This window comes from Argopecten irradians, chromosome 2 (genome assembly GCF_041381155.1).
Source record: "Argopecten irradians isolate NY chromosome 2, Ai_NY, whole genome shotgun sequence".
In the NCBI taxonomy this organism is placed as follows: domain Eukaryota; kingdom Metazoa; phylum Mollusca; class Bivalvia; order Pectinida; family Pectinidae; genus Argopecten; species Argopecten irradians.
This window is the reverse complement of record NC_091135.1, coordinates 29,022,221-29,049,880: the sequence shown is the minus strand read 5'-3', so window position 1 is coordinate 29,049,880 and position 27,660 is coordinate 29,022,221. Positions and strand designations below refer to the sequence as shown.

The 27,660-nt window shown below is 35.1% G+C and overlaps 1 protein-coding gene and 1 pseudogene across 1 annotated transcript; one reads left to right on the top strand and one right to left on the bottom strand.

The window, feature by feature from the left end:
* Positions 1 to 3,572: 3,572 nt before the first annotated feature.
* On the bottom strand, positions 3,573 to 9,339 carry LOC138316957 (sepiapterin reductase-like). The gene is made up of 3 exons (XM_069258590.1): positions 8,802 to 9,339; positions 5,077 to 5,226; positions 3,573 to 3,856 (listed from the first exon to the last, which is right to left on the bottom strand). The coding sequence occupies exons 1-3, from the start codon at positions 9,337 to 9,339 to the stop codon at positions 3,702 to 3,704; spliced, it is 843 nt and encodes a 280-aa protein (XP_069114691.1). The 3' UTR covers positions 3,573 to 3,701.
* A 2,947-nt stretch (positions 9,340 to 12,286) lies between these two features.
* On the top strand, positions 12,287 to 22,735 carry LOC138316955 (sepiapterin reductase-like; annotated as a pseudogene).
* The last annotated feature ends 4,925 nt before the right edge of the window (positions 22,736 to 27,660 follow it).

Sequence of the window (27,660 nt, the reverse complement as noted above, 5' to 3'; positions counted from 1 at the left end):
AATGACAACAATGTGTGATATACTTTATTACTATGTCAATAAACAATTGAAGAATTCAGTAAATAAGGGTTATATTCTTAACAACAGATGAATGTATAATAATGACATTGGTTACAACTGTGAAACAAAGCTAATTACACGGTTCAATTACCACAAGTCAATTTTTCCATTTCATGTTTTGGATACATATTGAGTTATCTTTTTTTTTTTAAATTTGGTGCTCATGTGGTTTCTGTGATCATGTGGTTACGGAATTGTAATCTACGGTCTGCTGTCGTGAGATAAATGCTGTCAATTAATAGTTTCCAATAAAACATCTCTGTAGATGGTTTATATTGTTATTAGTTTTACTTATTGCTATGTTTATTATTTACTGAATGCTAATTTTGTTGCAATAATTTATATACATTTCATCTATCCTCTTCTCTATATTATGTATGTACATGACTACATAGCCAGATACTATTACTGATATTATGCAATTATTTATCTAATAATGTGTACTGTAGCATTTGTATGATTAATTAGTAGCAGGTAATGGTGATGATAAATTTTCCTTAAATTGTTACAAGCAAATACACGTTTAAAACACGTACATTCCATGTATAATGTTTACTAACAAACAGAGCTAAGTAAATGGACAATAAATACCATGATCAGGTCATACGTAACAGGTCAACTTTTCAAACATGAATTAAATTGACCCTGAAGTAATTTAATGCTTCCATATCAAACCCCATTCACACAAACGATGATTTTCTGTCAACTCAAACTAGAAGTTTAGGTGTTTAGCTCTATGCTCAGCAGCGGTGAGCCAGTCGGTGAACCAGTGACGCATGCTGGCTGACAGCCTCGTTATCGCAATAATTTTTTGCATATCGGTCAGCTGCCCAGATGGTCCCATGTCTAGCCTGGTATCTCGGTGTGTGTATTTGCCATCCCCATGAAGTGGGCTATTTCGGAGGACTTAAAGGAGCCCAATCCATAGACAACTTATCACTTTTTGTGTCACAAACCCTTTAACACTGTATTGTACACTGAAATTACACGGACTGTCCGAATATGAATTTTCAGAACTTCCATGAAATGTTGGGTGATCATCGGTGCTGGATGGTGAGACACTCATTTCTGTAACACAATAACTCAACACCAGTATATGATTCTTAAGCACGTGTACGAAATAAAATGGGTGGGTGAGAGGGAGAAATTTTCCAAAACTGATTAATACTATAATGGCGGCTATGAAATATTGAAAAATCGTGATCACCTAGACGCTAAAAAATCAGGAATTAACTCCGTTTAGGAAAGTCTCGGGTAATTCGGCCACCCAACATCACATGTTTTTAACCGCTTACTGATTGAAAGAGAATTGCAGTTATTGAATGTTGAGGTTGTGAAGAAGCCAGGAGTGGATATGATATTTACATATCTATTTTCTGAATTGGAGTCGAACGACACGACCACCGTGGCTGAAGCAGGCAGTATTACCGTTTGAGGAGGAAGCATTTGTTTGATTGTTGGATTATTTAACGTCCTATTAACAGCCATGATCATGTAAGGACGACCTTTGCGTGGTGCATGTTTTGGGAGACTGCGGTATGTTCGTGTTGTGTCCTTTTGTATAGTGGAAGTGTTGCCCTTTTAATAGTGCTATGTCGCTGAAGCATGCCGCCGAAAACGCCAAGCACCACACCCCACCCGGTCACATTATACTGATGACAACGGGCGAACAAGTCGTCCCACTCCTTGTTCGCTGAGTAGGAAAGATAAAGTCAGGAAGAACAGAAAAGATAAGATCCTAACTTTAGTCGCCTTTAATGATTTTAACCAAACAAACTCTATTGTATTACAGCGAGTGAACCGAAAGCATGTACGCGCCGTTTACTTAAACTGCCTACCAGCTACGGTTCACTCAAGGCAGTGTGCATAACATCTATTTTTAGCGCAAGGTTACATCACCTACTCACTGGACCGTATCGTGGGATGGAGAATGTCACACTTTCCGAAAAAGAAATGGCTGACAATGGAGCGTTTGATAAGACGTACAGTGAAACGTGACTTGGATATGACATATAAAAAACTTGATTCTGTTCCCGCAGAAAGACTGCGACCAAGCTATGAAGATATCGTCACAAATTTTAAAACCACTATGATGGAATTTAAACCTGATAGACAAATGCAGTTCTTCGACGAAGCATCAGTGAAAAACGACGTCGGAAAAATCGTAAATGTGGCCATGCCCCCGTCGGTCGCCGAGCCGTTGAGTTTCAGAGTTACGCAAGTAATAAAATACTAACGGTAAACGTGTGTTGTAGCTATTTTGGACTGATATTTGATGTACTAAATGGCCCATATAATGCATTTGAGATGATAAACTTTTTTGCTGATGCGCTACAGGAAACTAATGATTTCGGTAATCCGGTATTTGCCCGGATATGTCGAATCAAAGTATTAAGATACATTTTCATATAAATATTGTAATATATCAACAATATGATTTTTGTCTGGTATTATTTCATTATTATATCGGCAATTTATCAGAAATGTGACTACCCATAACGGTCCTGGCTGGATGTGTATACAGGTGAGTCGTAGACGATAGACTGTTGAAGTACATAGCGCGTACACGCTTTCTGTTCACTCGCTGAAATACTCATTTCGTATCATAGTCCTAGGAATCGAAACAGAATTTGATAGGCTCAAATTGTGACAATGAAAGGAAAATGTAAATATTTGCCTATAAGCTGCACACAATTCGTAACGTTATGTTTTGTTTGGTTAATTAATGTTTTATTTCCAGCCTGTGGCGTATACATTCTGTTAACTAGAGGAAAATATTATTATTATTATTCAATGTTCTGTTAAATCATCCGTCCCCGTCAATTACTTTTAATTTTTTTCACGTTTCTTTATTCCGCGGGCCTTACAGTTTTTAAAGTTGCTTCACCACCGGCAGAGCAAAAGGATACCCATAATTTGAGCAATACATGATTATAATGTTTGTATGTTTAACCAACACAAAAATGCATATAACTTATTTTGCGTAGCTTTTGGTGCATGCACAATCAGAACTTAATTCCATATATGTCACCTTTCCATGGATTTTTTCAGGAAGCAATTTTTCTCCTCCGGTTTTTTATAGAGAAAAAATACCAGTCGTCGGGGTTGCGCATCTTTAAGTACTTTGAATGAATGATTCGAAACGTTTCCCGTTCATGTCACATATTGTTAAGATTCTGTATGAAACGAAGATGTGAAATTAGAATGTGTTCGTTTGTTTGATTAATTAACGTCCTATTAACAGCAAGGGTCATGTTAATCGTGTTGTTTGTCGTTATATTTTGTATGAAACTAGGAAGATGGGATTCCATATTCTAAATCGTGTTGTTCGTCCATTAATAGTTAAATCAGTGCTATGTTGTTACATTGTGTATGACAGAGGACTAATAAAGATCTGTAGTGTTATTCATAGTGTTTGTCCGTGCACAGTTCTTTGTCAGCGCTACCTTCATATGACTTATGATCAAAGTTTTAAAACAAAAACTCGTAATAATGTTCGTATCAGTCGATTCTGTTTTTATTAATTGCAAAATGACAGTTTACGATCACATTCTAAGAAAAAATACCAAAGTGGCATTAAAATGTTTTTTTGTGAAGTTACCTTTATATGTAAAATTACCGATCAGGTAACTAGATTGAAATTAGTACTTCAAATGGGTTTCCCGATATTTCTCATATTTCATATACTGATTATCAACATGTTCAGCGTTATTAAACTTGTTCTCCTGCAGTACATATACCAGGTCGTCCACAGCAGCCTCTGGTGTCAACAGCTTGCCATCCTTCCTTATACCTTAAAAGCAATAACAGTTTCAATAGAAATTGAGTATGCAACAATACAGTCGATCTTCGGAAATCCAAGACAGCCATTGTAGACTGTGTTATTCCATTATTATTCTCTAATTGCATGAGACCTACAGGAGATTCGAGACAAAGACCTTTAATTAGATTTATCTTTAAAATTTAAAAATGCCCAGTAATGGTCATCTGTAGTTCGAATTTATCCAAAACTACAATTTTATTAATATCATATTCTACTGGCTTGCGACACATTTTTGTGATATGGAATGGCGCGATATAAAAATGCGATTTAAAAAAAATGTGTGTGTATGTGTGGTGTAGAAAGTAGACACATACCAAAATTTCAGAAGAAAATTAATGTTTAGCTAAAAAAGAATGTGTGATATACATTTGAGACGAAAAAAAAATAACGACGTCTTATTTTATTACCCTGAGGGTAAATTAACCTTCATATCACACTGCCACCGGGGACATATTTTTTTGTTATACCGAAAATTCACGATTCGTTACTCTAGGTTAATAATTGCTTGAATATGCGATGAGTGAAAAATGACGTTTATGCTTTGTCCGTCATTGTTGTACAATCGGAAGGAAAGATAACGTCGTGTGAAAGACGGCGCCCCATGAAAATACGATGTTTTATTTCCCCGAGGGAAATACGACGTTTTATTTCCCGATCATGTGATGCGTTTCAACTTATAACGGACACTGTTATTAAAATGAGTTATAATAATACTATTTACTTGTCTCGACACGTGCAAAATATAACAAATATTGAATGTCCTTTTGAATTATTTAAGTCGACATATTTACACAATAATTGATATGTGAATAACTTGTGACTTATGTATTTTACTCGGAGTCCCGGGGTTACTAAGGTCCATGTCCTTTTAAACCTTTAATTGTTGTTGTTGTTGATGATGATATAGATGGTATTCCTTGTTTCTTGATGAATACCAGTTATATTTCATCGAATGAGGTGGAAACTTTGAAATTTTTCACGGTGCAAAGCACGAGTGAAAAATATCAAAGTTTCCATCTCACGAGATGAAACATTACTGGTATTAATCAAGAAACAAGGAATATTCTATTTATAACATTTGTTTTCTCGCTTTAATTTACAGAAGACCATCACTACTAGTTCCGTCAAAGGTTATTCCGCCATTGTATCTTACAAAGTTATTTGCCCTTTCGGTTATTAAGTCATATTTTTCACAAACATCGTTTGGAATGCCGACGATGAAGTGTTTTCTTCCAGATCCTGCAGCATGACTGTATCAACAGCTCCAGGAGCAAACGTGAGAATCCGGACAGTTGGTTCCTCAGTAGAAAGGACTCGGAAGAACATATCACGGGCAGCCTTCCCTGTAACCATTCACGAATCGGATATTACATTTGGATACGAATTATTGTCAATTTTGTTTGTTAGAATCAGCACCTTACCTACTGCTTACAGTAAGAAGAAAGTGATACGTAATGCTGGTTATGTGTCGATGCCGTGTGTCGTAATTTCTGGGTATTGTGTAGAACTCAATATTGATAGAACATTAAGATACACCAAGTAAATCACAGCTAATATAAAATATCAGAATTTTTTAATTTCTTTAGAAGAGGCAGCCAAACATTAAAAAAAATATGAAAAATAATAAAAGTCCTGGCTCAGCTGGATTTACAGTTGATTTTTTTACAATGTTTTTGGAGACAGCGAGGCGTTTTATTGTTCGTTCCATTAATTGTGGTTATACCAAAGGGATTTTATTGGTTACTCAAAAAGAAGGTATTATTACATGTATTCCAAAGGGAGATAAACCGAAACAGTTTATAAAAAAAATGGCATCCGATTTCACTGTTAAATGTTGTTTATAAAATTGCTCCAAGGTCCATAGCAAATAGAATTAAAACTGTATTAAGCAAACTAATCAATGATGATCAAACAGGTTTTATTTAAGGTAGATATATTGGCGAAAATACCAGGTTAGTTTATGACATTATGCAATTTGCGGAAGAAAACAATATTACGGGGATGTTATTAATGATCGACTTTGAAAAAAAGCCTTCGACTCTGTTTTATGGAAATTTATACGCAATGTCTTGGAGGTTTTTTTTTTAAATTTTGGTCCTAACATCAGAAATTGGTTTAAAGTTTTTAATAGTAACACTAGATCAACAATCAATCAAGGAGGCAATTTATCATCCTTTCTTAATATCAAAAGAGGCTGTCGACAAGATCCTATTTCCTCATATTTCTCCATTTTTATCCTATGTGTAGAAATTCTAGGAGTAAGACTTAGAAATAATAAAAAGATTAAAGGTATTAGTGTAAATAATGATCCAATTTTTATTTCTCAATATGCTGACGACACCTCTCTTATATAAGATGGGACGGAAAGATCTTTGAAAGAATCTATTGAAGAGTTAAATGTATTTGCTAGAGTCTCTGGGTTGAAATCAAATATGTATTGGTAAGACACACGTAGTCTGATTAGGAAACAAAATATATAGTGAAGATACTTGTTTAGAATTAAATCTTCAAATGGGGTAAGAGTAAATTTGCTCTGGTCAAACTGAAATCACTAATTAAGACATGGAGTAGGAGAGTACTGACTCCGATAGGTAGAGTTTTCCTGATAAAATCCTTAATGATACCTCAGTTTAACCATTTATTTATAGCATTACCAAATCCTGATGATCAGTTTATAAATAAACTTAACACTATTCTTTTTAATTTTTTGTGGAACAGTAAAACTGACAAGGTAAAGAGAGACAATCATCAAAAATTACTGTGAAGTGGGCCTCAATATGGTAAATATAAGGTCATTTATAGATGCGTTGAAATCGGGATGGATTAGAAGATTACTCAAAAAGTCAGGCAAATAGCAAATTATTTAAAAAACACACATTGGTTTATATATACTTTCACACTATGGTCCTAATTTTGTAGGGCTATGTAAAACCCGTATTAAAATAAATTCTGGAAAGATGTTTTTCTAGCATGGACAAGGTTTAATCTTAAGGATGATATTATAAAAACAAAGAAAAAGAACATCAGGAAATTTCCTCTGTGATATAATGCTAATTTGACTATTGGTGGTAAAACTGTTTTTTATAAGGCTTGGTTCAAGAAAAACATTACTGTAGTAAATTACTTAGTTAAGAATAGTGACACACTTACTTTTTACAGCTTTGATGAATTCATTCAAATTAATCAGCTTAATACTAATTTTTGTAGAATATCGGAGTTATTATCTGCTATCAGAAAATATCTGAATGAAGCTGACTCAGAAAAATGTCAGATAGAATATACTTTTGTTCCTACTTATATCGAATATTTCATGAGGAATGTAAAAGGCTCAAAGGATATGTACAATATAATGACAAAAATAAAAATTACTCCTACATGGAGGTGAAAATGGGAAGACTTAGTTCATTTAAATCATTTGAAATGGGTTGATTCCCAAATTCCCTTTACAGTAACGAGAAATTCTAAGCTTCAGTAGTTTCAATATAGATTAACACATCATATCTTGACCACAAAGTCTTCAATGTTTAAAATAGGATTGTCTGCCTCGCCTCTCTGTCCTCGCTGTAATCATGAAAAATAATTCACATTATGTGGGAATGTCAAGAAGTGCATATTTTTTTTTTACAAAGTTTGGAAACACTCTTCGACGCACTTATTCCATTTTCCTTTATTAAAGAAAAAATCCTTTTTGGTTTAATTTCGCAAAATCTCATTAAGATTTCATACAAAATAGACAATGTTATTCTCATTTTGATTAAATACTATATATATAAGTGTAAATGTCTCAATAAAAGATTTAATCCATATGTAGCAATCACGGAAATCAAGGTATACTAAAGATTCAGAACTATATAACTAATAGCCAAGGTGAACAAGAGCTGCAGATTTTTAAAAATGAATGGAAAAAATTGATGACTCTGGTACAGTTAGCTGATTAAAGTTATCAATATATATATCTATTTTTATCAATCCAAAATAATTTCAAACCGTGTAATAATTGGCATAATAATTATTTAATGTAATCTTTAAATATTGCTCTTGCTAGCCCAGGCTCACTCACCCCCCCCCCCCTCTTCCCCCTTTTTTGTACCCACCTTTCCCGAATTCCCTGTTTCCCAAACTTCTCTGTCTCTATTTCTTCTACTCTTTCTTCTTCTATGTTTGTTTGTTATTGCCACGTGCAGGTGTCTTACATGTAAGTTTTGTATGGTTGTATGAAAATAGGTGTGTGCGTGTAACTTAGTCTATACAATAAAAATGTATATGAGAGTTATACTATTAATTAGTGGAGGGAATTACTCCTGTATTATAATTCATACAAATTAGGCTTTATAACGGGCCTACTCCTTTTGTGGCAATATAGTTAATTTCAAATTTACATGTCTCAGTGTAAAACAAAATACATGCATAATATGTGTTAGGAATGAAAGTTGTATCTTGTTTATATGTTATATAACTGTCTGATGAAATTTTGGGAAAATAAAATAAATAATAAAAAAAAATCAGAAATTTTATCAAACTTTACAGTAACACGATCTACGACTAGATAGTTATACCTTAGGTTAGGGCCTGATGTATATTTATATTGAAGTATACCTAAGAATTGATATAAAGGCGAGGTGAACAAAATATCACTCGTTTAAACTGGGTCTAAAACAATAGTAATTGTGTGTGAACGTCTCACTGAAAATGTGCTGCAGTTGTTCCATTGCATATTGCTCGGATATTAATCCCTCCTTAATTTTAACTGATACTTTATTTAGACCAAGTCTGTATGTAACTCACGGAAAATGCTCGTGACGCGAATTGGTTCTACCTTTATCATCCTAATCCATCCGGTTCAATGGCCAAGAGATATGAAAATCAAATAAATTAATAAGTATGATTGCGGCTTATGTTTTAATATTGGTAAAATTACCTGCGCTATAGAGACCTAGAGACGGCGCTGGCCGCTGTGCTGCCCCAGAGGATATGTTCACTACGACTCGGACAGGTGAAGGGCCATAGAAAGTTGTAAAGAAACTTGAGTTGAGTAGAATCATTCCACAGAGGTTGGTGTTAAAGTAAGATCGAACACGATCGCCATCACAGTGCTGTAATGCTGTTCGGTCTTTGTCACCAGTTGATACACAGTTATGAACAAGCATGACTTGTTCAAAATCACCCTTCGTTATTTTGTTTTCAGATAGAACTCTATCAAAGATTCCATCAAAATATCCTTGGTCAGTTTTCCCTTGATCATATTGTCGTATTATCACCGTTATATTAGGTGTCAATGTTATAATTTCTGTCCGAACTATTTCCATAGCCCCCACATTCCTGGCCATCAGTACTAAAACAGACTTAGGAGGAAACATGATCGCAAACTTTAGGGCCATACTTTTACCTATCCCTCTACTGGCACCAGTAATGGCTATAAAACTCTTCTTGTGGAACATCTGGTCTGGTTTCTCCATTGTCCTGGAAGGTCTGCGTATTGTTAGGTTATAATTATGCGTATTCACAAGTTAAGATATAATATATTTAAACAGACTGTACCATTGAAATTATATACGACAACTATCTCTCAGGGACATTTATCTGGCCTACCTCACAAATCGACTAGTCCGTTATAATAGACGTACCTGCTAAAGTTATAAATGGGTTTGGTTTTATTTACGTCCTATTATGGTTCTTTAAGGATGGTACCATGTATGCAATGTGTGGTGTGAATGTTGCGTGTCCTAGTAATACTGGAACTTTTGTCATTTTTATAATGAAATCTCACTGACGCATGCCGCAAGACAACAAACAGGCATACTCCATCCGGTCACATTATATTGACAACGAGCAAATCAATCGTCCCACTCCCTGTATCTCTGAATTAAGAGGATGTAGCATGATTCAAGGCAGTTTTTCCCCGTATTGTTAATGCCCAATTCATCGTTTGGTTTATCAGTTACATGTATGCTACGATTGCTTTCCTAGTTCAGTTTTTATATCCTAACAGCAATGAATGATACATATTGGTTTGTTGGTTGGACTTAACCTTATTAAGAGCGAAGGTTATTGAAGAACGGCCACATGTGATGAAATTTACTATGTGCATAATATAAGTGTCGGTATGGGACGCTGTTGTAAATTCGTACTTTTTTTTTTTTTTTACATTTTTTTGCAGTGAAATATAAGGTTTTACGGTGAACATAAAAGCGATAAACTTCACTCCAGTGAAATTATTCACTCGCTTTCGACCAACCGTGTTGCAGCATTGACAGTGAAAATATCATTTTGATAGTTACGTCAATAGTTTGTACAGACATATGACGTAATACTCACAAAAGTGACGTAATAATCGCAAGGACAAATAACTTTGTACAATACAATGGCGGAAAAACCTTTGAGATCAATAAAATATTCCTTGTTTTTTACGAATACCAGTAATAATTCATCTCGTGCGGTGGAAATTTTATATTTAAAAGTATATCAAAATTTCCACCTCACTCGATGAAATATAACCAGTATTCATCAAGAAACAAGGAATATCCTCTGTAATACTGGTATCCTGCCCTTTAGATAGTACTATTTCACGATGTTGCCAAAGATACCAAACGGCGCCAATACTGACCTCGGTCAAACCAGCTGTGTGGGGGTATGAATGTTTTATTCGTAGATTAACAGTCCAGCAGCAGTTTTCTTGTCATTAAAATAAAGACGTTTAACCAGTTCAATAAAATGTTTGATTTACACACTTTGTAATAATTTGTAAAATTATTGGCGGAGACAAATGCACGGGGGACTAACCATTCCTAGGTCTAGAATCTCTATTGGGCTTTGGGATAATTTGTAAATTAGAATCTCTATTGGGCTTTGGGATAATTTGTAAAATTATTAGACATGCATGGGACTAACCATTCCTAGGTCTAGAATCTCTATTGGGCTTTGGGATAATTTGTAAAATTATTAGACATGCATGGGACTAACCATTCCTAGGTCTGGAATCTCTATTGGGCTTTGGGGTAATTGTGATACAGCAGATTATTGTACAGATAATATCACAAAAACGGCCATGACCTAGTCGTATTGACCTCGTATCTCAAATCATCGACCTTTATCATTCGGCTATTAAAGTTATATGCGAGATAGATATGACAGTTGGACACATTCTCCTATGACACACAAATAATCTTACATGAGTGACTGTAATATGGAATTTATTAACCTCGACCTTTTGACTACAAGCTCGTCGCATATAAAATGTTTAAATTTTATATAACAGTCACGGTTGTAAGAGTCCTATAGACACAATACCAGTGTTTATGGAAATAAACCTAGAACTGTCGCCAGAGCGGACGACTAATACCCCCGCTGTATAAAATTATTTGTTTGTTGGAGTTTTACAGCCAATCGACTACTAAGGTCATTTAAGGGCCAAACCACAAGTCGTGCATTAGCTTTAAAGATCCAAATAGTAGATAAATAATGATTGCATCTAAAAGATAAGATAAAACATAGAAAAGTAAAAACTAAATTTCATTTCATAAACAAAAATGGCTTAAACACGTGAGAAAACTTATGCACAATGTTGATGAAACAATAAAATGTTATGTTTATAGGATAAAATGGAAAACACCTTCATACCTGCACAAAGGACCTCTTCACGAACAACGGAAATTTGCCCACCAACCAATTTTATTAAAACTAAATGTTACATGTAGGAACATTAAAGCAAACCCTTGAAATACGTTTAAAAAATTCAAAAGATCCCAGGGGCCTGTGCTGTGGTCAAATTAAAGTTGCACAGTGGAGGTGTATGACAGGGTTCCCTTTTTGATCCAAAAAGGTTTTATGTCATCAACCATTATTTTCTGAAGAGTATGAATAATTACATATTATAATCACAAATATGTAGGCAAAATTTAACAAATACAATTTTGGATGTTATTTTCGCACGGTAGTTAAATATCACTGCGTCAGACGGCAACACGGCGAAATGAATGTTAAACGCCTGCTCATCCCGTTACAACCGTGAAGCCATGGAACCGTATCCACCTAATGTTTTATACAACTGCCGACTTTTAAACCATAGCAATTACCTGAATCTACGTTATGAACGCTATGTTTTGAGTTGTACAGCCCATCGACAACTAATGTCGTTTAGGGTGAAACTACAAGTTATGCTTTATTATCAATGAACCAGAATATAAACAATGATTGGATCTAAAAGATCATGGTTAGAAAAAAAGGCAAGTAAGAACTAAAGCACAGATTGCACATGTCGATTTGATAGAAAGAATGAGTGGTGTTGATAGTCATGCTTTATTTACACAGCATATTACATTATCTGCTTCATCTATTTGTGATAGCGTATTGATAGTAATATTTCGATCTATGCTACACGTACAGCAGAGGATGTCGGAAGCAAACATGGAGAGGAAACACGAAAACATTTTTCTCAGAAAGAGTTTTGTGGCCATTACTGGAGCTAGTAGAGGATTAGGAAGAAGCATGGCACTACAGTTTGCGGCTAAGTTACCCCCTACATCTGTCATAGTACTCATGGCAAGGAATGAGCAGGCGTTACAATCTGTGAGATCAGAAATTGTATCCGAGACAACCACTGTTACAGTGCTGGTACAAAAATTTGACCAGGGGAGTGTAGAAAAAAATTACTTCAAAGGAATGTTCGACCGAATTCTATCACAAAACAAACTCTCATCAAACGATTTTGAACAGTTTATGATCGTACACAATTGTGCTGCTGTAATTGCGGCGTCAAAGTACGCTTTGGATCTCTGCGATGCCGAGGAAGTGAGAAGTGCATTTGACATCAACGTCACTGGAATGATCCTACTTAATACAAGTTTCTTTAAAACTTTCTCTGATTCCTCGAAATCCCGCGTGGTTGTCAATGTTTCATCGTCAGCTGCTTCATACCCGCTAAAATGCATGCATGTTTATTGTGCAGGTGAGCTTTTGTATTTTTAGGGTGACCTATAGCTATCTTGTTTCGTCCGTCGTTGTACGCCATGCGCTGTCCGTAAACGTTTCACATTTCTAGTTATCAAGTTCTACCAATACTATTTAGCTGAATCTTGCCTGAAATGATCCTGACATGTTTCCGACCAAGTGTTTGTTATTTTTTGGGTTCCGAAATCCAAGATGGCCGCCACATACGCCGTCTTGAAATACACATTTTGAACTTCTTGTCAAATTCTGCCTGTACGATGTGGCTGAAACTTGCCTGAAATGATCCTGATATTGTCCCTGACAAAGCGCTAATATTTTTCTCGTCGATCCGAAATCCAAGATAGCGGCCATCGCAGTAATTTTGAAAACACATTTTGAACTTTTCTCAAGTTCGACTTGTAGGCTTTGGCTGAAAGTTCTCTGAAATGATACTGACATGGTGTTGACAAAATGTTTCGTGTTTGATTCCAAATAGAAGATGGCCGCCATGATACCTTATCCAATTAATTTCCTATACGACTTTTACTAAGGTAGTCAAATCACCATTACAGCCCTTGGGCCTCTTGTTTTTTTTTCATTTTGTTTTTTAATCTTTTAAACTGTGTTATATTGTTGACCATGTATGTACTTAGCCGTTGTTCTGTTCCCATGGTCGACGAACACACCGTAGTCTAAAAAAGTGGTAATTAATCCTGCTCCACACGCATATGTGAGAGTGTACCACATTTGGGTCATTGTACTGTATAATGTGATTATGTTAACAGGTGGGTGTGCTTGTTGACGGTTATCTTTGGACATCATGCTTTCAATAAAATTAAAGCAGATAAATACCATTATATTACACACACAGAGGATGCAATACAAATAATATACCACACACTTGAATAAAAATCTATTCACAACAAACCACAAACTGGTAAAACACAGCACTTCATACTGTTGATAAATTTAATGCAACATTTAACCTGTATGCTGGTCGAGAAATTATTAAAATATTCTGAATTATTCAGCATTAGAAATTATGCACACATATCATTTTTAATTATGAGAATAAATGTGCAAATTATCTTGCATATATCTTGAAAATTGTGAACTATACTTTACTCAAGTTATCCTGTTCACAATGAAATGTTAGCGCACGATGACGGACAAAAGACCTATCGCAATAGGTCACCATGACCTATGGTCAGGTGACCTAAAAAATCATATGATTAAAATACAGATCCTCATTATTATTCCAACTGCTTGTCCTTTGTCACGATGATTGATTTGGTAGGTTTTGATGTTCATTGCGCAAGGCAAAATAAAGTCATTATCTAGAAGAATTCTAACATAATCAATTTCAAGAGTCGCAAGAAAAGACAAGACATATATCAGCCTCCGAAAATATATTTACATCTTGCAGGCCGACATTTTGTCGTTTTAATAAAAAATGTATAAAAAGCGCGTTTGTTGATTTCCACACGGTATTTATTGATGATGTCAATCTTTTTCATTAATTTGTTAAAGCCGCCAGGGACATGTATCATGCGCGTGCTTGCAGCAGGAGAGCCGTCCCCTGAGGATATTGACATTTGCTCCTGGCGCGTCGGATACGGTCATGGTGAGAGAATTTTGAAAGCTGCATGTCTTGATAAGGAGCTGATTTGCGTTGCTAAAACGTAAGTTTATCTTAGTATCTTATCTAAACAACGTTCAACCTCACATAACGTTGCTACATATAAGTCACTGTTGTTTCTGAGGGGAGGAGATAGTCATAGTCACTGATGTTCTGAGGGGAGAGATAGCATAGTCACTGATGCTCTGAGGAGGAGATAGCATAAGTCACTGATGTTCTGAGGGATGAGGAGATAGCAAAGTCAATGATGTTCTGAGGGGAGGAGATAGAATAGTCCCTGTTGTTTCTGAGGGGAGGAAGATAGCATTAGTTATCGTGCCGTCACTCCAACAACACCATAAGACTCACTTCGTGATAGATCAATATAAAAACGGCAACAGTTTCACTATACAAAACGACACAACACGAACATACCGCAGTCACCTCCCACTACAACACACGCTAAAAACATCGCATACATGGGAGGCCGTCCTTACATGACCATTGACTAATTAGTTATATAATAGGACCTCTAATTAATCAAACAAACAATCTTGGTTGCAAATGGCATAAAATGGGACGGAGGATCTTAAAGAAATCCTCCAAATCGCCAAACTACCAGTCAAGCATTAGTATTAATGATTCAGACAGATGATAAACAAATGATTGCATTTAAAAGATTAGGATAAGAAAAATGCACTAAAACACAGATATAGTCCAGTCGGAATTCGTGAAAAAAAATTATTGCACATTTTGATAATAGCATGAAACATGGCACAAATATACTTCATCATATTAGGAACTCAAAATAATGGATCCCCGGGCCACCTCAGATTTTTCCTAAATATAGAAATGGCGGCCATTTTCCTAAATTTATAAGAAAAATCACTATATCGATCCTATATATGAACAATTTTTTGTTGGACTCAGACATTAATCTAGTGGTATTTTTTACTGAAGTGTTTTCAGCAATTTGAATTAGATCAATAAATTTATGCTTTTAAATCCCATAAGTTGACTTATAGCATCATAAAAGACATTTTCCAGGATGGCTCGCCAATTTCTAAGGAATAAGGAAATCATCATTATATCTTTTGTAATTGAGAATATGTGTGTTTTTACCTTGACATCATTTGGTATTAATTTTACTAATGGACAATACGCAATTATTTAAGATACATGGCAGTCTCTAAAAGACATTTTTCCAAGATGCGCCACTAGGTTTTATAATAAAATTCTGAAACTTAGAAAGTAAAGTATCTAATTAAAGGATTATATCCATCATATATTAAATATATAAATTAAACGATCAATATACAAAAAATTGGAATTGAAAATTGCAAACACTTTCGGAGGTAGATATTTTCAAGAATGATATGAAATGTTTATAATAAGTTCAATATTTGTTTCAAATCTTTTAACCTATAGCTCCCGTAGGATGGTGTGGGTGGAGGGAGTGTGGTGTGGTGTGGTTAGTATATCATTAATACAGTCTGACTATGATTTCCGACATAAACCATAGAATTTTTAAGAAGAATATGCTGAATTTTGATAAACATTAAAGATTGTCCAATGGGTCTGAAATACTTTGGTTACAGGTTTTGTTGCTTGTTGAGAAATGCAATTAACAAGAATTATCAATGCAATGTTACGGAATTTCACTAAGAATAGTTGGATTATAAGTATTAGTTTTTTGGTATGGGCATAATATTTAAAGGTAAAAAAAGTAGAATTTTGAGAATTTCAAAGATGCTCATGGGGCCAATCTGTACTTTAACTTTTCCTCAACCAACTGACATTGATTTCTGTATTTGAGTATGGTCTTAGGATTACATTATATGTTGTTCTGGATATTAGGCCAATCATTTTAGGGAATAAACATTATTTTTAGAATTTCAACTTCTTCTCATGAAACTAAAGCATGTACCCATAATGCAATGGAGCTTCCTTATAGGGTGGTGTGGGGATTCAAATTTGTACAAATGATGGTGGGCTGACCCCCTTGGGGCCTGAAGGGCGGGATCAAAAGGGCTCAATTTGGCTATTTCCATATACATGACTTCTTCTCTGCAAACTAAGCATGGGAGAGCACTCATAATGCAATGGTAGCATCCTTATAATTTGTGGGATTTGAAATTGTACAAATGTGGGAGAGGTCTGACCCCACGGGGGCCTTAGACGCGGGACCAAAAGGTCATTTAGAGCAACTATCTTTATCATCATTTTTTGGTTATGATTCAAAATTGAACACATTTTGGGTCAATTTTGCTAATTTTTCTAATTTGTAAGAGTCTTTGTGATAATAACATAAACAAAACCCAGGTGTGTGATACAGGCCCTCTGGGTCTTTCTTGTCATGTTGTTTCTTCTTGCATAGGACCTACAAGACGTTATGATAACCTCCCCCGCCTGCCTATTTAATTTTTATTTGGGACCAAAGATATTGAGAATTTTAAAGAAAAAATTTAGTGATTTTTCTCCGGTAATAAAGTCGTAAACTCTGAGAAGGATATGCAGTCTGTACCGATACATTCCATTGCTTGTTCTGAAAATGGATTATCCATACCACAGATACACTCCTGCAAGTGTCTTGACATCTTAAAAAGTAGGAAAGGTTGATAATGTGTAATCTTTGTCGTCGGATGTTTTGTACATTTTCAGTTTATAAATTAATTATAACATGTATCTCGAAGATATCTTCTAATGCCCTTTCCCTTAAGGTTATGCTAATTACTACTTGGTATTTCTAGATGAGCCTGTATAGATTAATATAAGCAGATAAATGTGCTCTTTGTTATGTCTTCACTTTCTAAATATTATACATTGTCTAAAGATTTTCTTCTCTGTAATAGATGCCTTCCAAAGACCCAAATTTAAACTGCAAGATGGGAACACCCCGTGTTCCCATTTCAACTTAAGCAGATGTGTGCTAAGCATGAAATGAAAGTTAAACTGTCAGTAAAATAGTTGTGATCTTAAGAAAATGATTGCAAAATAAAGTTTGGAAGTTTGGTTCCCCAAAGATGATAAAGGAAATTAATCAACTACTTGCTCTTATGAATAGAAATGTTAATTTTGTTATTATTCCAGTTAGTGAAAGACAATGCGCAGAGTAATTACTCTTATGTGTGTAACGATGTCAGCCTTCTAAGTGCTAGGAACAACACTTGCCTGATACAATTGACATACTTAATATATAAATGTCATTAAAAAACTAAAAGCTAATATGAATTATTTAAGAAATAAAAGCTTATTATGAAATTAGATAAAATATTTTACCTTCCACATAAAGAGTTTCTTATACACAAGAAATAAGCCAACATGAGTGTGGAGGCCATATGTGAAAATGGCGCGCCATGATGTCATAGGTTATTTTTTGGGAAATGACCCAGGTCCCTAAAAAGTTTTTTCTTTGCTTGTTTTCTTGTATGTTAAAATCAGAATTAAATATAATTAAATCTTTAGATAAATTTTGATAAACTATAAACTTTGATGCTGTTGGAAATGTACAGTAAATAGAGTGTGGGCAGCCATAGTTGAAAAATGGCCGAATATCACGTCAAAGTGCTTTTTTTGGAAATGCGCCTAGAATCTAAAAAGTTTTGTCTTGGTTGTATTCTTGTTGTCTAATCATAAATAAAATTTTAAAATAAATTTAAAATAAATTTTTATAACTATGACTTGATATTTCTGTTGGAATGTACAGTAAGTTTATATAAAGTGGCGGCAATATTGGAAAAATGTGCCCGCCATGAACGTCATTGGATAAATATTTGGGAAATGGCCCGGGTCCAAAAAAAATACATCTTAGGTTATGGTATTCTTGATGTCTAATCAAATTAATTATTATTTAAATCTTTTAATGAATTTTGATAACTATAACTTGGTAAGTGAAGATAGAGGTCGTCTAAGTTTAAAAATTTGAGTGTGGCGGCCATTATTGGAAACATGGTCGCCCGATGTACGTCATGGGTATATTTTTGGTAAATGGACCTGGGGTCCTAAAAATTTTCCTTTCCGGTTAGTGTTTCTTGATGTCTACTCAACATTAAATTATTTTTCAATCTAGAAATAAATTTTGTGATTAACTATGAACATGATGTATATTTGGAAAATCTAAAAAGTTATATGATGTGGCGACCCATATTGGAAATATTGGTATAATTTTTGGGAAATGGCCCGGGTCTAAAAAAGTTTACTATTTGGTTGTGTTCCTTGATAAGTGGACAATGGTTCAAGCTTATTATCAAATAGGTGCACAATTTGACCAAATTTCTGCACGAATCCGCTGGGACTAATAGTCGAATAGTTGATTTTTATAAATAAAAGATTTGCATGGGCTTTATAAATAGGTTTGGCTTAAAACCTCACATGAGAAAAATTAATGCTTAAGGGAATTTCCGGAAACAGTGATCGAATGCGCAATTCGTTTCGGACTCTCCTCGGGGTCCAATGCAAGCATTTCGGATACTGCACATGTAAAACTCTTTTGTGACTAAGGATTATGAAGAATAGCGATCTATATATTATTCGCGTCTAACCGATATATTACCTTTTAAACGTTAAAATCAGGAATAGTATAGTCGATAAAAGAAGTATTTGTCGAATTTAGAACTTCAGTTCGGTTTGCCGTAAAAGCTTGATACCGGGTGAAAATCAAAGTTTGTTAAGGTAGGTGTAGGACCTAGTTTCGTCAAATGCCAACTAGAAATAATAATATTGTCAGAATAATTGGAATTTGGCAAGGCTTATAAAACATGAAGCTTAATTGAATCCTTTTGAGATGCAGAATTACCTAACTCAATACAACCCGGAGACCTGTTATTATATCCCGAGACTCGGATCTTTGATCTTGTTCTTGAAATAAAATGGAGATTAATCATAAACAATCAAGTGTATAAAATATTTTCAGTTCAAAACTCCGTTATAATGAGAATAATTAGACACTTAAATTTATAATTCATGTGTTTTCAAGGAGATTGCATAAATTAAAACAAGATAATTCCAATATATGTCAGAGTAATACTCCTAGATATAAAACTACAGATACAGAAAATATGTTACCATCTCTCCATCGCCCCAACCCCTACTTTTAACGTTCAATTTTGTACATGTACTAAGCTAGTATATTCCATGAATAGATTGCATATCGTAGATGTCTACCATGTATCATGTTTAGCTAATAGTGGATCCTCAATAAGCACTAATACGTTCGGGAAACAAGATTTTATTTACTGTATACATGTACGATAAGACATAGGCCTAACTACTGTAATTAGATGATACCTGTATTTCCCGTTTTGAGAAAATGCATGGAAGTACTCTCATTCAGTTGATCAAATACTATCTTACGAAAAAGCACATGAAGGCTAGTGTCAACATCAGTATTATAAATGTGATGTAGAAACTAAAACATGTACATGTAGGCATAGACTAATTATTTTCCTGTCTACAGTAATGAGCTGAACGTAGATCGAGGATTCAGAATAAGAGATTTTTTTTCTAAGGCGTATACTTGCCGTATAGGTTATATTGAGGATCCAATAATCTGTTTTAGTTTACTTCGGATAATAAAATATATATCTACACGTATTAGATATGCAGATATCTCCTCAAAAAAACATACAAAGACATACAGTTGTGTATGATGACATCGATTTTATCGACATTTTTGTGATTCAAGTTGAAGTTATCAACTTCGATCGTTGTCACGTAGACGCTTTTCATCGTTACATTTTGGCGCCAAATTCAAATTTTATGCTTGAATATGTGCCTCAAACGACTATTGAAGCTAAGATATCTTGACGATGGGAAGATAGATTTTGATAAAATATTTTTCAGCTTAAACAATATAAAATCCTGGATTGTCTAAAGGGTAATTGAAGTAGAATCTTTACACGGAATTTTCCATATTATTCATTTTTCAGATATTATATCCAGGCAAAATAATGGCTTATTTGTGCCATTTCTTAGCTTTGTATTGCATCAAATCGGTGACATCGTGACATAAAATTAACAGGTATAACAATTTATATTATCATACTATTACACTTTATGATATTCAATATATAAAATGTTCTTTATGAAAATATTACCGCTCGATTTCGGTCTAATAATATAATTGTGGAAAAAGTCATTTTTTTAGGGGGTAGGGGTATAGAAAGGCTAATTACTCAAAAAATTCCGCGGTCATTTATTTTTTTTATATTCTTTCATCATAACCCAAACAACTGTTTTATTATGTGGACAAAATATAAAGAAAATTAAACGACACAATTTTTTGAAAATATGTATTTAAGTTGAAATTCAAATGCAAAAAATTGACCCTTTTTAGGCCTAATTTACACGCATTCGCCTGAAAAATTCACAATTATTGTATTTTTAAGAGTGGAAACGACATTGAGGTCATTGATAGCCATATAAACTTACATATTAAAGATAAAAAATGTTGTTGTTTGTAATATTTCAGTCAATTATCAAGCTTTGAATATATGTGTGTAAAATTGTATTTTGAGAAAAACAGACGGTAAAGTAGGGTTATTGAGAGTACAATATTTCCAAAACCGCACGGTCAAATTTCAAATAAAAGCCTTAATAAACAGTTTATCAACCAATCTTTCAGTGAGCAAATTTTAAAGAAAATTAAACGAGAGGAAATTTTTAGGCCTAAATGTATCGAACCACCTTAATGTTGTAAAACGATCAAATGTTGAGTTGATACGATAAAATAATGGGGAAACGCTCATAATTCAAATTGAATGTTGATAAATGATTATGTTCATTTGAATCAGCTCATTCAATAACGGAAAACTGGTTTATACTAACATCCCAAAGGAAATTAGAAAGATAAAAAGCAACGTATACGTATATTCTATAAACATATAAGTATTATGTGCATTAAGAAAAATCACAATAAACTAGCTTTTTCATGTCATAACAAGACATAACGAATGAATGAATAGTTCATTTAAAAAGATACTTTAGGTTTTGAGTCATCTAACCCAAATGGTAAGGAAAAGGATGACCTATTGTCATCATGCATTGTCCGTCGTCCTGTGCCTTCCGTAAACTTTTCATTTAAACGACTTCTCAATAACAGAAAGTCTCAGAGTGTTCGTATTGGACATGTACCACGTTGGGATAAAGGCCTACCAAGTTTGTTCAAATAAATGACGAACTACATTCAAGATTCACCATAGAGACCTGATAATTAGTCTAGAATGCGTGGGGATATAATTGTTCAAATGAATGACATTGACCTTTATTCAATGCCAGATCAATCAAGACTTGCCGTCTACTTTTTTGCTTTTATATTTTGTATCGTATGTAATATGGTCAAATGAGCATTGGGCCTCTTTGTAAAAAATGTTCCGAATTAGAAAAAACCTGATACTATCAAATGGTAAATGAACACTGCATGCATCGTTATTGGTGGCATGAAACGAAGCTTCCGTAGACGATCTACCATTGATTTAAACCCGTTAAAACCCTTATAACAAACCTAGACACACACATGCATTGTACACTCATCATGGCCCTATTAGAATGACATTCTAATTGTATTTGCTACCCCTATTACATTTTTGAATCGTAAAAGACAAAACTAAAATTATTATCTTCACCCTTCTTCTTAAATGACTTTCTTCAACGCACTGTCACCTTTGATACCGCAGTGCACAGTTGTCCTTCAGTTGAGCGCTTGCACCTCTATAACAATCTGGGTTGTCTTCTTACCAGGACACACCAGTCTATTCACAGTGCTCAGTATGAAAGGAATGGGACGACTGGTTTGGCCATTATCAATATAATGTGACCGGAGGGGGGATGCTTGTTTGAAGTAGTAATAACGACACAAGAGTTACGCTACAACACGGAAACACAACATAGTAATTGTTTAAATTTATAAAGACAAAATAACTTCTTTACCATTATAAACTTATGATAACACTTGCATATGTGTGAGGCGTAATGATGGCGAAGGCTGCACTATGTCACTGACAGCAGACGCAATATCCATTCTAAGAACACAAACTAATAACTATGAGACCAGGCCGAGCACTGTTAGTCGCGAAAGTAAAAATCAAATGAAAAACGGAGTGAAAGTAGAATATTTACCTGTAGTATTGGATTTTACAGTACTGTCACAGACATTTCATGAAATAACACAAACGGTGCATTTGTATGTTTCAGATTTCCGAGAAACTGGCAAAATGACGCAGCCGGACACGCCCATCTCTAAAATGTTGGAGATACTTGAGGAGAACAAGTTTGAAAATGCTGTTTACGTGGAGAGTGACAAAGTGTTTTAAGTTTCAAAGCAAAAACATGACGGATCAAAACGGATTGTATGTGCGTTTGTCCTGATGTTATTGTATTACAATATATAATCAGTTGAAACTAAATAAAAGTGAAGATATTCCTTTCAATTTTTTGCCAAATCAAAACAAAGTTGCTGATCATGATATCACACTCGTCATAGGACACTATTATTTAGCATCTAGTAATAAACATATATGTCAGGTTAACAAAATATATAGACATTCTGTTACAATACAAAACGAAGTTTTGAAAAGGAAAGAAAATGAAACAGCATATTGATATATTCTGTACTTGTAACAAAGTGAACACTTAAAATCAGTTGATACAGACGTGTCTACGTAATAGGAAGGCAGACATTTACTATCTCAATCTTTAAAGGATGAAGGGAGATATTTACTATTTCAATCTTTATAGGTTGAACACAGAGATTTACTATTTCAATTCTTTATTCCCCTTTTGGTCCCTACTACAGCACTCTCGCGGATTGGGTCATATAATTCACAATTTTGACTAGCCTTATGCCATAAAAGTTGTTTTTTTTTCTAAGATAAGAGAATATAGCGTACTTTTGTGGGCAAGTTGCTTATCATTCTCGATATATTCTGTACTTGTAACAAAGTGAACACTTAAAAATCAGTTGATACAGACGTGTCTTACGTAATAGGAAGGCAGACATTTACTATCTCAGTCTTTAAAGGATGAAGGGAGATATTTACTATTTCAATCTTTATAGGTTGAACCACAGAGATTTACTATTTCAATCTTTATTCCCCTTTTGGTCCCTACTACAGCACTCTCGCGGATTGGGTCATATAATTCACAATTTTTGACTAGCCTTATGCCATAAAAGTTGTTGTTTTTTTTTCTAAGATAAGATAATATAGCGTACTTTTGTGGGCAAGTTGCTTATCATTCTCAATCATTTTTTATCCCCCTGCCCAACGAAGTTGGCGGGGGATATACAAATGGGTTCCGTCCGTCTGTCCGTCCATACGAATGGTTTCCGGAGCATAACTCTAAAACCAGTAGAGATATTTCCATGAAACTTCATAGACACATTGTTCTTATGGTCTAGTAGTGCCTTTTGCTATTTTTAGGTTTTCATTTTTTGCACATTTCCGAAACCATGGAAACATTGCTGAAAATATCATATTTTTGAACCAGGTTTCGTTTCCGGAGCATAACTCTAAAACCAGAAGAGATATTTCCACGAAACTTCATAGACACATTGTTCTTATGGTCTAGTAGTGCCTTTTGCTATTTTAAGGTTTTCTCTTTTTGTACTTTTTTCTGTAACCATGGAAACATTGCTGAAAATGGCAGATTTCTGTGTTAGAATCGTTTCCGGAGCACAACTCTAAAACCAGCAGAGATATTTCCACGAAACATCATAGACACATTCTTTTTATGGTCTAGTAGTACATTTTGCTATTTTTAGGTTTTCATTTTTTTGCACTTCTTCCTTTCAGGGTATAATTGATATAGAATGATGAGATAATTTTAAGATGGTGTAAAATATATATTTAAAATGTGTATATTCTACAACACACGTGAGTACGTGTCATTATTTAGTATTTATTAAAGCGTCGCGCGCTGTATTTTGGTATATATGAATTATGGTTTAGTAAATGTATGTAAATATGAATTATATCAAGTTTGTATGATTGTCTACTACATGTACTTAGACTGACGTTATATCAGGTATTTAGGGGTATACTTATATGGTGTATTGTAGTTACCCGTCCTGGTTACCTGTCCTGGGTGAGCCGTAACATGGTCGAGGCTTGACAGCGATATAAGGAATTAGATGGTGAATTATTAACTGATTGTCCTAGTACCTTATGTAGAGTGATCTGGCAGGTCTTTGTGTATATAAGATATCGGAGGATTGACTGTTCTATGGTGGATATCTGCCCATCTGTGTGAGCTAACTGTGGAGGATTGCTTCCCACGACTGTCCGTGAGCCATTGAGAGGCATTGACGGAACTCTGCCCGTCCAGCTAACGAACTTATTAACGTGTGTAGATGTTTATATGTGCTAGTTGTTTTGATGTCTATATATATATATAGGAGGGTGGTGAGAGAGTTGTATTGTATTTGTGGCTGTGGTTCAAAGTGTAAAGTGTAATTGAATATTGTAAATACATTGTTTTGTGTTCTGTGCCCGCCCAAGCTGAACAATATGCTCATCCTTACATGACCCTAGCTGTTAATAGGACGTTTAATTAATCAAACAAACAGCAACTATGCAAAAGACGCGCTCGATCTGTGACGTTTCATCTATGGTTTAGAGATTTATTTATACCAAACAGTAGATCTGACCGCCCAGTGGTTCTTATTATGGATAACCATGATTCCCATATCAATGTCGATGTTATCAGGCTTGTGCAGGAGCATCAAAATATTACCCACGTATTGCAGCCCACTCGATGTCGGAATTAATGTGTCCTTTGAAAAACAAAGCAAAATGTCCAGTCGTTCTTTCGTCTGCAATTGATCAATTCTGTTCACCTGCTAATGTTAAAGAGTCTTTTCGAAAATCTTGCACCAATCCTCTTAACCAGATGCCATCGATATTGTCAGTTGACACTTTCACACTATATTTAATCTCCATCCATAGTGATTCTCCATCCAACTTCCTTCATCAAGTGAAACCTTAAAAATCAACATCTACAAATCAATCTTCCTCACACTCAGCAGGACATCCTCCTTCAACTTCTATCTGCGCAGCAGAATGTGGTTGACAACCCATTAGTCACGGAAGGACTCATCCCATCACATTTGTCCGACATATTCTCAGCATAACTTGCAAAACCATACATTAACAGGAGAAAAATCAGTTACAGAATCCAGAGTGATAACAACTGGAAGTTTTCCTACAGAAAAAATGGAAGAAAAAGTAGGTGAGGAAAAGATGAAAAATGGAGGCAGTCCTAAAAAGGAAGCTTGAAAGAGAAGAAAAGAGAAAGCAAAAGTCAGAAGAACAGCAACAGAAGAAAGCTAAGATGGAAGAAAAGAAGGCAAAACGCACTCGGAGTCGCGGGAAGTTTATAGATGCAAAATATGTAAGAGTGGAAATGATGGGATTGAGAGCGGCGACAATGTATGGGTGCAATGTGAAATGTGTGTGACACATGGTTCCATTTGGATTGTGTTGGGTCTGTCGACTTGGTCCTGCAGGTCAATGTGAAATGTGTGACACATGGTTCCATTTTGGATTGTGTTGGTCTGTCGACTTGGCCCAGCAGGTAGGGCGTTTAATTGTACACCTGCTGCCCCTATTGCATGATCGTAAAAGGCGACTAAATTTAGGATTTTATCTTTTCTCTTCTTCCTGACTGACTTTATCTTTCCTAATGCCTCCCTAGGCACCCCCCTCACCACTTTTGTCCTTGAGTCGAGCGTTCGCCCCTGTGAGGAAGGCTCTGGTTCTGTCCACTGGCCGAAGACACACCATAGTCCCTGGTAAAAGTGGTAGTATTCTGCTCCTGTCTTAAGCGTTCAGCATACAGGAGAGACGGTATCGACTTGGTTCGCGAGCGTTGTGCAATATATAATTTTGAACCGCGGTGTGGGTGTATAAGGTTTCTTGGGTGGTCCGACGGCGCGGTTGTCGTCGTTGCGATATAGCACTACTAAAAAAGAAGCGAAAAAGTTATCGCTATACCAATAGAAGAACACAACATGAAGATACCGCAGTCTCCAAAACACGGCACCCTCGCTAGCTACATACAGGACGCAAACTGCACTTCTAAAGCATACATTGGGAGGCTGTCCTTACAAGACCACATCGAGATGTTAACAGGACGTGTAATTCAATCAAACAGAAACGCAGTCATGTCGAGTGTGCAGTTAGAGGATGAAGTTTGTGATTTTTGCAAGTGCCACGTTTGTGCATGGAGGCAGGGGAGGAAATGACTTTGGTTCACTACCCACACAGTTCCCAATATTAATGTCATGTAAATATGTATATAATAGTTTTATATTTTCCAGTTAATTCAAATTTCATAAACATTATTTGATCAAATGGATACACTTGAAACACAAACTCACAAAAATATTTAGACTGTTTTTGACGAGATGTTCCACAAATTGTGACTTTCTCCAACTTAACTTTTCTCTCAACTGAATTCATTATCACGTGACAACGTTCCGCACGCACATGTTCCTTCAGTCATTTTAAGCGAGGACCTGCAAGATTGACCTGGATAATACATTTTCAACTTAAATTTAAGGTTTAAGAACGGTAGGTATGATCATAAATACTAATTCTATTGTATTTTGGAATGTCATTAGTGTGAAAACCACATAGCTAATAAAAATGAAATGAAAACGAAAGTAAGACTCCGATGTGTGCCATTAGTTACACTTCAAATGTCAATATACAAACCACCATTCATAATCCGCAGAAGATCTTGAAATCATTGCCGAGTATTTTTCACTAAATGTAATAGTATGGAGGATTCATTTTAACTGTACCCGTCCCGCAATTAACAAGTTTAAAAATTTAAGTGAATCATGCTTATTTTTTAACACGATTTTAAAAAGTAGGACGAGAATTAGGTATATGTGACTAATCCTGTAAATTGGTGGCAATCCACAATATTCCGACGACAGACACCGCAGCTACGACCCCCTAGCAGACACGAGAATTTGTGTTTTTCTTTTTCACAGACACGAGACATCACTAAGAGATAAAACTGCAAAATAGCCGATAATTCTGGTGCATAGTTGATAATCTTCCGAAACAGCGTGCGCGAAAACTGGTCGCCTTGCCCAGTAACGTTACAGAAAATGTCCATGGTCGAGAGCGTCTAGATGACTACATTTTTAAAGCAGAAATCCTTGGTAAATATCTCACAGTCATATTGCATTGCTTTCTCAGATTCAATCTTCATATTTTGGTTCTTGTTG

Coding starts and splice junctions, on each gene's coding strand:
- LOC138316957 (XM_069258590.1), bottom strand. CDS start 9,339: ATGGAGAAACCAGACCAGATGTTCCACAAGAAGAGTTTTATAGCCATT. Junction 5,227..8,801: donor TCTAGGTCTCTATAGCGCAG/GTAATTTTACCA, acceptor GAATGGTTACAG/GGAAGGCTGCCCGTGATATG. Junction 3,857..5,076: donor GGCATTCCAAACGATGTTTG/TGAAAAATATGA, acceptor GTTATTGCTTTT/AAGGTATAAGGAAGGATGGC.